At 31.5% G+C, this 17,285-nt stretch overlaps 1 protein-coding gene across 1 annotated transcript; it reads right to left on the bottom strand.

Moving 5' to 3' along the window:
• Window positions 1-16,205: 16,205 nt before the first annotated feature.
• Window positions 16,206-16,633, bottom strand: LOC124930445 (non-specific lipid transfer protein GPI-anchored 7-like). Its single transcript, XM_047470787.1, has one exon. It carries the CDS (start codon window positions 16,575-16,577, stop codon window positions 16,206-16,208), a length of 372 nt encoding a protein of 123 aa, XP_047326743.1. The 5' UTR covers window positions 16,578-16,633.
• Window positions 16,634-17,285: the final 652 nt, after the last annotated feature.

Genomic DNA, 17,285 nt, shown 5'->3' with positions numbered 1-17,285 from the left:
TTTCATTCTCAATTAAACTTGGTTTTGTCTAGTTGATGTTGTTTATGTAGAGAGGATAGGATTGATGTCCTTTATATATGTAGAGTTTCTCCAACCATTATGGAAATGGTCAATGATGGAAACTCATTCACCATTCCCATCTTGTAATAAAAGTTATTATTGTTCAACATAAATTATGTGAATGTCAAAACACAATCAAACATATGTTGAAAAAGTCTTTTGAAATGATTTATAGTGAGCATTGGTTCAAATGGTTTATCAAATCGGTGAATTGACCATATGGATGCATGGTGTAAATTATATTTTATCGGTTTCTGGCAGGTAAGATACATGGTGTGGCGACAACTTGACCTCGAATTTTCCTAGGCTCCTCTCGACTCCCGCGTCTCCTTAAAGGTCTCTTAGGGACATATTGGAACATTATTTGGATGGTTTTCAAGAAACTGTTAAATTGACGAACGTGAGTTGCTTGATAGATTTCATGAGAGGCTGAATGAGATTAGTTTAAGAACCGACAAGGAAGACGAAATGGTATATAGCGTGAGACAATGCTAACTATGAGTTCTGGACAGACAATAAAAAACTCCCGATTAGTTTTTTTTAAGGAAATTTGACACTTCACCTCCTCGAAGAACTTAGAGATATTAATTTACTCAAAAAGAGTCCATTCATATGTGTTGGTGCATTGATTTTTTTTTTTTATTGAAAATATATTACATTGTTTTGTTTTTGTTGCTCAATGAATTTTTGAATGAAAATAGTTTTTTTCAAAAGGTGGTTGAAACGTCCAACAATTTAAATGATTAAAATAAAATCATAACATGATAGCCATCTTATAATTGAAAAGAAATATTAAAAAAAGAATAAAATCATAACATGAGAGCCACACCTTAATGGTTTAATTAATCATCTAATTAGTATTTAGAATCCAGTTGTAAGTGAAAACTTAGACATATATATATTAATTATTTGGAAAAACAAAATCTGACTTATTTGAAGAAAAAACTTGTATAGTTTTATAAAAACATAGTATTTGATTCATTTACAGTCTTATCCTTACTTTTATTGCAGAAACATTTTCATTTAAAACTTTAAATTTTATAAAAAAAAACAAACATAAATTGTGAAAAAAATAGTATGTTTTGTCATTTATTTTAGATTAATATATAATTGATTATCTAATAATCATATATATATATATTATTTAAAAGTTCATTCAATTTTTATAATATGATATAAATAATATTCGTTTAAGCCTAACAATAAAACATAATACAAAAATACGAGTATTCACATTGTCATCAAATACATAAAAAAAACTTAACGAGATTAATTATTTAAGAACAACAATAAAAACATAAATAAAAAATGTTCACCAACGAACAAACATAACATAAAATTTAGCGTTAACGAGCTCAAAGATTCTCGAAAACCAATGAATTCACCGACTACCTTCACCGATTTTCCAGTAGAGATCTTTGATATCGTCATAATAATAACATTGTAAAGTAAACACACCGTCGACCGTTATCACTGAAAATCTTACGATTTCTTTAGAATCGACTTTAGGATAAGGAAACATATGTAGTTACATATATAGGGCCCCATTTTTTCATTATATAATAGTATTATTAGTTATATATTATATTTTTATTTTTTTTCTTTTTTTTCTCTTTTCATATTAAATATATATTATACAATATATTTTTTTTATCTCTTTCCTTATTATAATATATTTACCATTTGTATATCATTTTATATTATATATTAATTAATTAATTATATTTTCCGCTCTTTTCGGATATATATTTTAGTTAATTATAAATTTTATAATTCTTAATTCTCAAATAAAATAAAACAAAATAAAAATTATTTACAATTTTGGGGGCACAAAATTTAAATTTGTGTTGGGCACTAGTAAAAAATGATTTTTAACGAGTGCATAACTTGGAGAAAGACAATCTACCATCTGTGTTTGTTTTCGTCGAGGGCGACAAATTCTCTTGGAAGATATCGGTGAAGGAAAAATATATATCACTGAGAGCAGTTGTAAGTTGTAGATCTCAGAGATAATTAAATTCTTTTACCAAGAGTAGATCTAATGCTCTCGGTGATAATCTAAGTCTTTCTAAAAAAAATCGAAATGCTAAAAGCTTCGATTTGGGCTGAAGCAAAAAGTTCCAATTCCAATTCAAGATAGATCTGAACTAGACTTGCAACCATTGCTATTATCAATTTCAATACAGTAGATATGAATAATATACATGATAGATCCAAATCAAGGATGTTAAAAGGATGATTGGAAGGAATGCGATGAGTCTGAGAATATCTTTAGGGATTAGTTTGGAGACGGCATAGAAATAAGAAAGAGATAGGAGTACGGTGCATGCTGGTAAGATAAATGGAGAATCTCTTTCCATCGATCGATAGCACCAGCCAAAAAGCAGCCACCAATAAAGTTCATTTGCCAAATTTCTGCTTCACTAATGGCCGACCCAGTCATCATTTCTTCTGGCCAAACATTGGAGCGTAACTGCGTTTTAACACCGGTTTCAATCCCCTCCTCTTAGACGACTCCATTCCAGATTTCTCCACCATCATATCAAACCTAGCCCTCAAATCCACCATTCTCAACTAGTGTCACGACTCTTACTTAGACCTCCCCAAACTTATCAGTCAAATCTTAACAGTTAAGAAAATCCAGTCCTCTCTCTTGTAGCCTCGCAAAACCATAATTTAATCGACCCACCTAAACAAGACGATATAAGAAATCTCATCGGGGTGAAATCAACTCACCGAGCATTCTAGTGATATTAATATTACTAAGAGAATTCTTTCTCTCTTGGAGACAATTTTCGGTAATTGTACATTTTTTATTAGTGGGGACCCCAATCCTTAGGACGGTTCTAGGTTTATTTTAATCACCACTCAATGTTAATCATATTCCGAAGTAGGCTCCAAAACACAGTCACTTCTTTTCAATGTAAATATAAGTGAGGTGTCGTCTACACCTTTTGCAACATATTATGCAGCGACTATCCATAATGCACAGTTTTTCATTCATCTATTATTCATTAAGATCCCTCAATGCATGAAACTTCATAAAAAAAATGAAAATGTTAAGAAAATTTAGAATTACACAACTTCTCTCCTAGGAAAACATATGGGGAAATCTCCACAAATAATATGTAATAATGACAAACCTTAAAAGAATCAATATCTTGCCAACATAATATATCACGTGAAGAAGGAGTCACCACCTAGCACCCTACAAAAATATCATATAAGGTTATTTCTATATTTAAGTCATCTCATTTATCTGTATAAATAATATTGGAACGTCGTCTATAAATCATCTAAGACAGTAGGAGTTGGGAAGTTCTCAAAAGAAGTCAATAAGTATCGACCAAAACATTCAATATAACGCGGCAGAAAACAGGGATTGTGAATGACAAGGAAAGATTTTTAACACTGCACTAAACATCGTCCTAGAAGTTAATCCATGAGTCTGTAATAAAGTCACAATCAGGACTTCGATGATCGAACCGTGAAGAAACTTATTAGAAAAGTTAATAAAGACTTTATAGAGAGAGAGACAAATTTGAATGAATTTTTTTCTATTGAACTTGTGAAATAAGGACACAATTACAACTTATATATAAATAAACAAAATTTAGACATTAAATAAAAGACTTGAAGAGTCTCATCTACTAGAGATAATTCCAAGAGACTTGAATAATCCAAGAGACTCTTGAATAATAAAAAGACACATTTATTATTATTATTATCACTTTAGTTCCTAACACTCCCCTTTAAAGTGATGTCTGATGAGCTAGTCTCAACTTTGATCTCGTAGATCTTTGAAAGGACCTTTAGGAAGTGATTTTGTGAAGATATCAGTAATATTTTCTTCACTCCTTACAACAACTATCTCAATCATTTCCTCTAATACTTTTTCACGAATAATATGATGCTCCAACTCAATGTGTTTTGTCCTTGAATGAAACACAAGATTTAAATTCAATTTAATAGAACTCAAATTATCTCCCTAGATAGAACTGGTTGATCAAACTTGACATGAAGATCCTTCAAGAGTCTACGAAGTCATATGCACTCTTATGCTACGTGAACTGATGCTTTGTATTATGCTTTTATCGTAGACAAGAATACTGATATTTTGCTTCCTGTTACTCCAAGATATGCTAGTGTTTCTAAAAAGTAAAACAACCCTAGATGCGGACCTTCGATCGTCTCGATCTCCAACAAAGTCAGCATCCACAAATCTTTGCAAGACAAATTTTGCATCTTTCTCATTATAGTAGACATATATCAAGTGAGGTGTTAATATATTTTAGAATTTTCTTCTCTTTCTCGAGGTGTGATCTCCTTGGCTCTTGCATGTATCGACTCACCACTCCAACTACATAAGCAATGACAGACCTTGTTATAGTCACATAAATCAGACTTCCCACAAGAGTACGATACAAACGAGGATCTGTTAGATATGTTTCTTATCCTCGACTGAGTCTAGGATTTACTTCGAGAGGAGTATAACTCTTTTTTCCATATATCATACCAAATTTATCTACCAATTTCTTTTCGTAGTTGATCTGCGATACAAACAAACTTTTGTCGAAATTTTTGATTTGTAGACCAATGAAAGTTCTAAGTTCACCAAGCTTCTTCATCTCAAAGAGAAGAGAGAGCTCATCTTGTAGCCAAAAAACCTCATCATAATTAATGCACGTTAAGATTATGTCATCCACATATAGAAACACCACCACAATCTGTCCTTGATGATTCTTTAAAAATAAACTTGAGTTGGATTTTAAAGTTTTATATCCACATAACTGAAGATATTCTGCAATCTTTCCATAACAAGCACGCGGGGTTTGCTTTAATCCATATAATGGCTTATTAAGTCTACAAACGACATTCTGTTTTGGGGTCTTTAGACAAGAAAGTTCTCTTTTTATGTCACTTTTCCTATAAAACAATTCTAACTATTTTGAGCAAAATTTTCAACCATTGTCTATCCTATGTACTTGAATTTTCCTATCTTATTCTCCTTTTACCGTCTCCTTGAACTCGAGAAATTTAGAGAATAGTTTGAGTTGGTCCCATCAAGTCACTATGAACTCGATCCAAAGGACCCTTGTTGCTCGATACAGAGTTGTCCAATGGAAATTGATGAGTCTTCCCATATTGACATCTTCATACACACTGCCCTCCTCGATCCTCAGATCTTCAGGTAGACCTTCTACAAGTTTTTTTTTAGACATAACACTAATCTTAGTCATATTGAGATGCACAATCCTTGCATGCCATATAAAAGAGGTGCTTTTGTCATTCACCTTTTCGATGTACGAATTTGATGTTGAAAGGATAAAGAGATCATTTACTTGAGTTCCATTGTGAACCACATCCGCCTAAATTTCTTTCACGTTCCTTAAAAACTTCACATCATGTGGACCGAACAACATAAGATTTACAGCATCTACAACCTTTGCAACCGAGAAAAGGTTCTTTCGAATTCCCGAAACGTGGTAGAAATTCTTTAGAGTAATAGGTTCTTCCTTGTCGTTATTAATGACAATCGATCCTTCCTTTTTAACTTCATGAACCAAGTTATCTGTCGTGACAATGTCACCTCCCCCATTATAAATTCGACTTGATGAGAACACAGAATCATCTATAGTAACGTGATGTCCGCACCCTAAATCAACGATCCACCTTTGATCAATCTCATGTTTACCATGAGACGCCTATGTTTGATTTTCCTTCGAAATCATCACATCAAAATGAAAATCCTTGTCTTAGTCCTCCTCAACACGTTGGTCAGACTTTTCTCTGAGATTTGAACTAGCGAAATTTCCATCCAAATTTATTCGAAAATTTTTCTTCAAGTGTCTAGTCTTGCTGCACCTGAAATACTTAAGGGGATTCTTAGGAATATTTAAAGAATCCTGACATGCTTCTTCCTTCTTTGACTTTCCCTTTTTCCAGCTTGATTTCTTCATGAACAACGCATTGTTCGACTCCTCGTTTATACTCGTTCTATCCATTTGTGTGACCAACGACTCTTGAGATGACAAGAGATTTCGAACTCTTCGAGCGAAGGCTATTGTGCCCATCCTTGAATCGAGGTGATAAATGGCATAAACTCGGGTCGAAGTCCTCGAAAAATATACCTCTTTGTTCGAGCCTCTGGAATTATTTGGGTTTAGTAAAGAAATTTATAAGCATATGTTATTTACCTTAAGAAATAACTTCAAGATAGTTCTGATTTTCTTTGCACCTTCCAACTCATTTTCAAGCATCCGGAGATGAGCATCGTTCTTTTTTTTAAAAGACAATCAAGCATTTCCCAGATCTCACGTGCAGATCCATAACCGATGATGTGCTCGAACAGATTGTGGGAGATTAACCTCTTCAACACAAATTTTTTCTTCGCATTGAGAGTTTCTTCCACTTCTTCGATGCTTCTGCATTTTCAGCGACATCCTTAGCAGCTACATCATCGTTGTCTACGACGATGTCCCACAAGTCTTCCCCGAACAGGTACGAATCCGTACAAGTCTTCTATATCTGGTAATTTGACTGGTTAAACAAATCCAAACCGAGTCAACTACATGACCGCCTTTTTCCATATCGAATAACAACGCTACATTCTTCACAAATGTAACCAAGGCTCTGATACCATGTAACGAAGTCACAATCAGGACTTTGATGATCGAACCGAGAAGAAAACTTATTAGAAAAGTGAATAAAAACTTTAGAAAGAGAAACAAACTTAAATAAAATTATTTCTATTAAACTTGTGAAACAAAGACATAATTACAATTTATATATAGTTAAACAAAAACTTAGACAATGAGAGACTTGAGGAATCTCATTACTAGAGATAATTCCAAGATATTTAGATAATTTAAGAGACACTTGAATAATGAAAAGACACATTTATTATTATTATCACTTTAATTTCTAATAAAGTCACTGGTAAAAAAATGGTCAAAACCGAGAGTTAAAACTCTCGGTTTTGAGCCCATAACTTTCGGTATAGACCAAAAACCGAGAGTTAAGGTTACTGTCGCCATCCCTCGGTATTGACTCCGTCGTTAAAAATAATTGTGTATTTACCGAAAGATGTCCTCTAGTTCTCGGGTTTTCTTCAATGAGAAAAACCGAGAGTTATTAGCTTAACCTTCGGTTTATCCCTCGAAAGAAAAACCGAGAGTTATTGAATGAACCTTCGGTTTTTCCTTTGAAGGAAAACCGAGAGTTATTAGCATAACCTTCGGTTTTTCCTTTGAAGAGAAAACCGAGAGTTATTAGCATATCCTTCGGTTTTTCCTTTGAAGGAAAACCGAGAGATATTAGCATAACCTTCGGTTTTTCCTTTGAAGAAAAACCGAGAGTTATTAGCTTAACCTTCGGTTTTTCCTTTGAAGAAAAACCGATAGTTATTAACATAACCTTCGGTTTTTCCCTTTAAAGAAAAACCGAGAGTTATTAGCATAACCTTCGGTTTTTCCCTTTAAAGAAAAACCGAGAGTTATTAGCTTAACCTTCGGTTTTTCCCTTTAAAGAAAAACCGAGAGTTATTAGCTTAACCTTCGATTTTTCCCTGTAAAGAAAAACCGAAAGCTTCCATTTAACTTTCGGGGTTTCTCTTAAAAATTTAAAAAATAGCCGTACTGATTTGTGCTCAACCGAAACCGCATACCGAAACCTAAACCTGTTCAGCCAGCCAAACCAATCAATTCATAAAACAAAATCATCATTCCAAAATTCTCCAATCAATCATCCCAACAACAAGTTTTACATTAAACCATTAAACATATTCAATCAATTCATATAGTCGGAACGTCTTAGAACTAGCTGGAGGGGGGAGGGGTGGTTGATATTGCCGCATAAACATTTCACAACTCTCTAATCTTGCATTCAATTCTAACCTTTCCTTCTCCTGTTTTGCACTTTCCCTATCCATTCTTGAAATCAATTCTACCTTTTCCGCTTGGATTTGATTAATCTTTTGTGTGTTTTCTTCAATTCCTCAAACTCGAGGAATTTGTCAACACCTTCCTCGTAATCTGGATGATCTCGACGTAAGGTCATCCAGCTTTTATCGGGTACTTCCATCTTTCTAATAAAATGGAAAACAACCCACATTATTATTTACTTAACTTTGTCTAAATTAATTAGGATTACATATTTTTAACATAATTTCTAACTAATCTATCATTATCCAACCAAAATTCAATTTAATCTAATATTATAACCAAAATTCCACATAAACAAACAATAATTATAAAACCTAACATAAATCTAACTTAAATCTAACATTATTTCATTCATACACATTTCAAAACCTATTTCAATTATATTTCAACATTATTACATTCATACACATTTCAAACCTAATCTAACATAATCTAACATAAATCAAACATAATACCTAATCTAACATACTTCAAATCTAACATAAATCTAACATGAAACTAACCTAACCATATAATAAACCAACAAGAACTAACCTTGCACAAACAGAGCGACGAAGAAGAGCAGCGGATGTATATCGACGGGCGGACAGCGGGCGGCTGAAATTCCTAATCCAAACCTAATAACAATAAATGACACCCAAATCACAATCAACCCTATACCCTAAACCAAAACCTAAATGAAACAACCTATAACACAAATCAAACCAATCACAATCAAAACAAAATCAAACCAAAACCTAAATGAAACAACATATAACACAAATCAAACCAATCACAATCAAAACAAAATCAAACTAAAACCTAAATGAAACAACATCTAACACAAATCAAACCAATCACAACCTAAATCAAAATCAAACCCAAATCATACCAACCACAATCAAACCTAAATCAAAATTAAACCCAAATCATTCCAACCACAATCAAACCTAAATCAAAATTAAACCCAAATCATACCAACCACAATCAAACCTAAATCAAAATTAAACCCAAATCATACCAACCACAATCAAACCTAAATCAAAATTAAACCCAAATCATACTAACAATAACCTAATCTTAAACTTATAACCTAATTTAACAATAATATATACATAATCTAACAATAATCTAACCTAATTGCAAAAATCTAACAATAATCTAACCTAATTTCAAAAATCTAACAATAATCTAACCTAATCCGAAAAATCTAACAAAAATCTAAAATTAATCTAACATAATTGCAACAATCTAACAATAATCTAACCTAATTGCAAAATAAATAATAAACTAACCTTGCAGGGCGGCGGCGGCGGCGGCAGAGATTCTTCACGTTTCGGCGGCGGCGGCAGAGATTCTTCAAAAGAATCGGTGGTCTTCGGCAGCGCGGCGGCGCAAGGTCTTCGGCAGGGCGGCGGCGCAAGGTCTTCTCTGTTGAGTACGCTCAGCGGCTTGTTCGTCGGGGAGAGAGTTGAGTGCGGCGGAGATGAGAGGAGAAGAGAGAAATGAAATCGGGAGAAAGAAGAGAAAGAGGCGCCCGTTTTTAATTTTATGATGTAATTTCCGAGAGTTGTATATAAAACTCTCGGTTTTACCCTTATTAAAACCCGAGAGTTGTATATACAACTCTCGGTTTTGACCCTTATTAAAACCCGAGAGTTTTATATACAACTCTCGGTTTTGACTTAAAACCCGAGAGTTGTATATACAACTCTCGGTTTTCACCCTTATTAAAAACCAAGAGATTTATATACAACTCTCGGTTTAGAGGGGTATTTCCGAAGGTTAAATATATAACTTTCGGGATTATCACTTCCAAATTTGTTAAATTCTTTTGTTTCTCACCTACTAATGACCTTTAACAACATTGATTAAACACATTTGTTAACCTTACAATATTGCACAATCCATATGATCAAACATTACACATATTCTTTACATAATCATACATAAACATTCAAATACACTTCTCTATAATAATAAAACACAATCATAAACATTTCAACATAAAACACAATATAAATTTTTAAAATATAACTCACACTTGATTATATTAGTTAGGAGTCTATATTGGAAAGAAAAAATACTCTAATTTAAAAAATTGAAAATGTAAAAACCGAAAGTTATATAATTAACCTTCGCAAATACACATAAAAAACGAAAGTTGTATATATAACTTTCGGTCTTGAGAAGTATAAAACCCGAAAGTTTTATATAGAACTTTCGGTTTAGATGGATATTTCCGAAGGTTAAATATTTAACTTTCGGTTTTATCACTTCCAAATTTGTTAAATTCTTTTGTTTCTCACCTTCTAATGACCTTAAACAACATCGATTTAACACATTTGTTATCCTTGCAATATTGCACAATCCATATGATCAAACATTAAACACATTCTTAACATAATCAAACATAAACATTCAAACATAAATACACTTCTCTATAATAATCAAACACAATCATAAACATTTCAACATAAAACACAATATTCATTTTTAAAATATAACTCACACTTGATTATATTAGTTAGGAGTTAAGATTAGTGGCTTAAAAACAAAATAATTTAACAAATTAGGAATTGTCAAAACCGAAAGTTATAACATTAACTTTCGTTTTTTATGTGTATTTGCGAAGGATTTACATATAACTCTCGGTCCTGACCATAAACAGAATGTTTTTGGGAAGGGTTAAAACCGAAGGTTTATTTGAAAACCTTCGGTTTTTACCCTTCCCCATACTTAGAAAAAAATCTAATTTTTTTAATGAGGGGTCAAAACCGAAGGTTTATTTGAAAACCTTCGGTTTTTACCCTTCCCCATACTTAGAAAAAAATCTGATTTTTTTAATGCTAGGTCAAAACCGAAGGTTTATTTGAAAACCTTCGGTTTTTACCCTTCCCCATACTTAGAAAAAAATCTGATTTTTTTAATGCTAGGTCTAAACCGAAGGTTTATTTGAAAACCTTCGGTTTTTACCCTTCCCCATACTTAGAAAAAAATCTGATTTTTTTAATGCTAGGTCTAAACCGAAGGTTTATTTGAAAACCTTCGGTTTTTACCCTTCCCCATACTTAGAAAAAAATCTAATTTTTTTAATGAGGGGTCAAAACCGAAGGTTTATTTGAAAACCTTCGGTTTTTACCCTTCCCCATACTTAGAAAAAAAATCTGATTTTTTAATGAGGGGTCAAAACCGAAGGTTTATTTGAAAACCTTCGGTTTTTACCCTTCCCCATACTTAGAAAAAAATCTGATTTTTTTAATGCTAGGTCAAAACCGAAGGTTTATTTGAAAACCTTCGATTTTTACCTCAAGATTTTAAAAAAAATGCGTCAAAACCGAAGGTTTTCAAATAAACCTTCGGTTTTGGCGATGCGGTTTTTTTTTTAAAAAGGTGAAAAGTCATCAAAAACATAATTATTTCGAACATATTAAACCAAACAAACATAATAACAATAATTCATAAAAATTAAAACATAACTGTCATAATCCCATAATAAATCCATAAAAAATCTAAAAATTAATTATTAGATGGGGTGGAAGGAGGGGGTGGTTGATTCAGTCGACTCCTCAACAAGACAAGTTCCTGTTCGAGATTCTCTAATCTCTGAGACATTTCGGCCCGGTCCGCTTTGATTTCACTTAGCAAACGACCTCTTTCGGCATCCCTTAATCGGATTTGTTCCATTTCCAGCGTCATCTTTCTCACATCTTCCTCACGTGCCGCAATTTCTGATTGTGTTATCAGATTCTGGTAACACGGATGCAGTTTCTCCGGTATACGCCGGAGTCTCTTCCATGTCGAATCATCCATATCCTAAATGCATTTCAGATATATGTATATATATATTAATCAAACAAAATAACGTAAACTAACATAAATCTAGATCTATAATATATATATATATAAACTTATTAAGATATCTAAATCTTACCATAAACAAAACAAAAAAAACCAAATCAAACAAATTACCTGAAGAGAGGAGAAGAACCCGCGGCTTGGAGGAGGCAGGCGGCGGCGGCGGAAGAGAGAGAGAAAGGAGAGATGAGCGGAATGAAAAAGAGAAGGGTTAGGGTTTGTATTTATAGAGGTTGATGCCGAAGGTTTTCATAAAACTTTCGGTTTTGATATTAGTCAAAACCGAGGGTTTATTGAAGACCCTTCGGAAATAACCATAACCAAATTTAGAATTTTTTTTTTAATGAGCAAACCCGAAGGTTCTTTGTAAAACTTTCGGAAATGAAATTTTCAAAAAAGGCAAAACCGAAGGTTCTTTGAATAACCTTCGCAATTAAAAAACCAGGGATTTCAAAACCGAAGGTTTTTATAAAAACCTTCGCAATTAACCCGCATCCAACACTTAGAATTTTTTTGGGTTTTTTGGGAAGGTAAAAACCGAAAGTTCTTTGTAGAACTTTCGGTAATAATTAATAAACCCGAAGGTTTTACACCCCTTTCGGAATCTATTTTTAATCCCGAAGGATTTGTTCCTCTCGGGAGTATTTAGGAGAGGTTTACAAAACCTTCGGGAAAAACCGTCGGTAAAGGTCCTTTTTTTACCAGTGAGTGTAGCCTACTAAGAATTTGCATTGCCCATGAAAAAACTTTCACATAATAGAGATGTCTCTCTCCAAACATTATAACCAGCTAGTCGGGACTAACTTTGGTGAACCATTCAATCAAACTTTTCTATACATGCATATAATTATATCATATATATATATAAATATATATATATATATATAAATATAAATATATATATATATATATATATATATATAAATATATATATATATACTCATTTAAGTGTTTTTATTTTAAGAGAACTAGTAATTTTAGTCTATTAAACTCAACTCCTACCACTTAAATACCACAGGTAACCAAGGTTTTGAAAACCGTTCCGATTATCGACCCGGTTTTTTGAGCGAACTTCGGTTCAACCGGTCCAACCGGTTAAACCACTGGTTCAACCAGATTTTAATTATTTTTAAAAAATAAATAAATTTAGATATATTAGTATATAAATGATATATATATAATCAATTAGACATATATAAATTAATTAAATAAATATTAATTAAATTAAATATATTATTGATTAAATTAATATGATATTAAATATTTATAATTCAAATATTAAAAATTAAAACTATATATTATTATATTAATGATATATGCCGTAAGGGTGGGACCATGAGAAAGAAATGATAGCCATTGACAATCTAAAAGTAAAAACTTCATTTCATTTGCTTTCATCTTTTTCCGCTTTATTTCTCTATCCTCCCAGATCTATTTCATTTGCTTTCATCTTTCTCCACTTTATTTCTCTATCCTCCCAGATCTGATCTGGTTTTAGATAAAAACAATTCGTTTTCAGTTTAAGGTATGCCAAAACCTTTGCTCGCAGTCCAGACGAAGGAGCAGATCCAAAATAATCAGAAGAAAGAAAAGATTATAAGAATACTGTATAATCTCTCCTTTCGAACCGGAAATTTCCAGTTCCGTTTTCCGGAAAAACCGTCCGGTCAGATCGGATTGTGACCGGTTCGTAAGGTTAACGTATTGGAGTTAAAAATCGGACCGTTCTCTAAACCGTTTCACGGTCGGACCGGTTGAACCGCCGGTCAGACCGCGTATTTTAAAACATTGCAGGTAACTCGTTACGCTTTTAAAATATCAATAAATTAAATACAATTCTGCATAAATAAAGATGTTAATAAAGGTGAGCAATTAAGGTTATGCTATTGATGAAAATGGTGAGAAAAATATCCCGTACTGTCTATTATCGAAAAGGGTGTCAGGTCAGGTTATATCTAGTAAATTGATCTGGACTCTTCCGAATTTTGAGTGTTTCTATGAATTTGTGGTATGTTTTCCAATTTAAGTTATAATTTGAGTTCATAACTTACAACTAATAACTATTATCACATGTATTCATCAAATTAAAGCATTAAATGTTCCTAAGGCCCACGCCACCTATTTTCATATATAGTCTTGAATGATACCATGGATTGGAGTTGTAAGTTGGTTGATAACCTAATAAATACATGGTAATGTTTATTTTAGCATTATGTTTTTTGTTTTAAGGTAGAAAATAACATAATCTTGACATTTTAATTAGGATTATAATTTTAATCTTTGATTTTTTAAATATTTTTATCAGTTAAATTATTTTAATGTGATATTTTATTTTAGTATTAGTAAAACATGGTCTTTATAGTTTTAAAAATTAAGTTTTAATATATTTATTTTCAAATTTTAGTTTAAAATAATTTTTACAAACTCATGAATGTTTTTAAATGTAAATCGAACTCAAAATGCTTCTTTGATGTTCCAATACATAACCTAACCTAACAAACATTATTATATAAAAAAAGTAACTTAAAAAAATTACAAACATTATATAAATTATACTTTTAGATCTTGTTTTATATGAGTTTTATTTAAAAGAATGTTGTTTGATGAAAAAAGAAATATTTAAATATTCACAATCTAATTAAATATCATTTTAACTCTTATTTATCACACATTACATAATCTATTAATTAAAATACTAAAGTATTATTTATTTAATAATATATATATATTAATATTATTTAAGTCTTTTATGTTTAAGATGAATTCTTAAAATATTTTTATATTAAAACTTTTAATTTAATTAAAATAAAATAAATAATATTTAATATTTAATTAATAATTTAATAATTAATATAATCATATTTTTTTTAAATCTCAAAAAAGACAAATTTTGAAAATACCAAAACAATTGAGGTTAGACATTACACACAAGCTGGGCATTCAAATTGGATGCCAAGTTACAATTAAATATTAGCTAGTTCTCTCAATCATGCATCACAGTTCATGAACCATAACAGAGTCATTCATATCTTCATATCCTTTAACCTTTCAAAACCCTAACTTCATTCATATTCCCAAGTTCATGACTTCTAAATTTAAGAGAATAATATTTTATATATCATTCACAAGAAATTCTGACCCAACGTATTTATTGACAATACTGTGAGAATAAATACAAGTGCAAAAAATGTTGAGGCATACAATAAATTGTTAATATAGCAAGGAAATCAACTCTACTCAATAATCAATGCACTCAAATTTCAACCAATTTCAAATAACACAAGTTAATACAATGAAGTGGTAAGAACCGAAGAAGACAAACAACGATTAATGTTCAAAAAGCTGCCTCAGATTAACTAAGTGAAATCCCATAAGATTTATTTGATCCAAAGTTGTAGAGAATTAACATTTCTAGGAGAGACTAAAAGAACCCTAATCATGGAACATTAAAGACACCCAAAATAATAGAATAGTGCATATTGATGTCCATGAAACTGCTCCAATAGAGTGGCCATTGTTTCCTGGTGTTACTGCCCAAGCAATATTTTTTACATCACTTAGTAAATAAGAGATTGATTAACATTATTTAGTAAACAATTTTTCATCATTTATGCAGAGAAAATTGATATACACATCAAGAAAATGCAAACCATACTTAAGATCCGACCCTCGTGACCCTTTGTTCCATCATTACAATTTGTTAGGTATTGGATATCCCACTTAAGAAAATCGTGTTTTAATTTTTTATATTTTCTATTTGGGAATACAATAATCTCCCTAACTTAGAAACGTGATACATTACAAATCTTAACTTCACTGTTAAGGTAGCTCAAATGTCAAGAATTATGCCTAATAAAATAAAAGTTAAGAGTTCAATTCCCTAATAATGCTTTAAGTTTAAGTGGTGACATCGTGTTATAACTAAAAATGTAATTATTACCTAATAATTTGAGAATAATTATGAGTTTTTCTTATTTCTTAGATGATAGATAGCATGCATGAGATCCAAGCAATCAAATATCATATTATTAAAAATATCATAGATTATTTACCTTGTGTTGGCTGAGAACTTGGAGCAGTATCTGCAAAATACAATCAAATTAGAGGACCAAAAAAATTAGTTCAAAGATGCTAGAATGGATCAACTAGATTCTAAACTTCTTATTTGAAAACATTTTTTTGGAACTAGAGTTGGTTTTGAACTTGAAAAAATAGACAAGTTTAATTAGACATAACATCTTTTTTTGTCAAATATATATTCTGAATCTTAAGAGATATATTCATAAATTTGTTCATATTTTCTTGTTCAAACTTAAATTCAGCTTCAAAAAGTGTTTTTAAATGAACTTGATATCTTCTAAAAGATTAGAAGTTAATGTGATATCTAAGATGAGTAAAAACAATGAATAAACAATCTTCGCGAATTTTTGTACCATTCAAGCATGATCCACCGGAGATATTGCAGCGGGTGGGAAGAGTAAGGGCCTGAGTCTTGTTGATGTTGAGACTCGAGAAGAAATTAGGTGCAGTGTAGAGTTTGCATAGACAAGCGAATTCTTTCTCGATGGTTTCTTTGAGCACATCGCAGCAAGACGGTGGCGGAGATGTAACATTCATGTAAGCACCACAAGGCACAAGGCTCTGTGCACATGATGGAAATGCTTGCGCCACTGCAATCTTGACTGAATAAGAAGAAACCCCAAGGAAAACCAGCATCATCAACGGTGCCATTGCCATTCTTTATCAAGATTTGTTTTGTTTGTTTGGTGTTCTTTATGTAGAGAGTAAATGATAGGTGTCCTTTATGTAGATGAGTTTTTCCCAACCATATTGGAAATGGTCAATGAAAGACAATTAAGCACCATTCCCATTTTGCAATGATAATTTTTTTTATTAACAAAAATCACAATCTTATAATAATAGATCAATAAATGGATCATTTTGAAATTTATTGTAGGTATAGAAACTTGTCCCACAACCAAAAATAATTATTTCTAGTGCACTTGATTTGAAAGAAAGAAGAGTTTTGAAAACAAGGTATACTCATTAGACATATTTAGAGTTTTCTTATCATTAATTAATTTGGTGGAAATATTGAGTTCATTGTCTTTTTTAAGAACTTTTATGTTAATTAATCTCTTAGAACTATTTTCATTTTTCATTTTCTATGATGTCAAACTTAGTTTCGAATTTTATTTTTCATAATGAACATTAAATAAAATAATAAAAAGATAAAAGCTTGATTAATGTTTTTGACTTTTTTAAGTATAAATTTGAATTCGTTCATTTGAACTTCATTTGTAAATTTGTGTAGTTACATGTCCTTGTCATAATAAATTTTAGCATTAAAAAGCCATCCTCAATATGACTTGTTTGTTATACTCCTTCTAACAGGTTGGAAAATCACGGTTAGCCTTTAAGAAAATCTGAAAATATCTTCTCAAC

The sequence above is a fragment of the Impatiens glandulifera genome, chromosome 3, assembly GCF_907164915.1.
Source record: "Impatiens glandulifera chromosome 3, dImpGla2.1, whole genome shotgun sequence".
NCBI classification, from domain to species: domain Eukaryota; kingdom Viridiplantae; phylum Streptophyta; class Magnoliopsida; order Ericales; family Balsaminaceae; genus Impatiens; species Impatiens glandulifera.
This window is presented reverse-complemented; position numbering and strand designations above follow the sequence as displayed.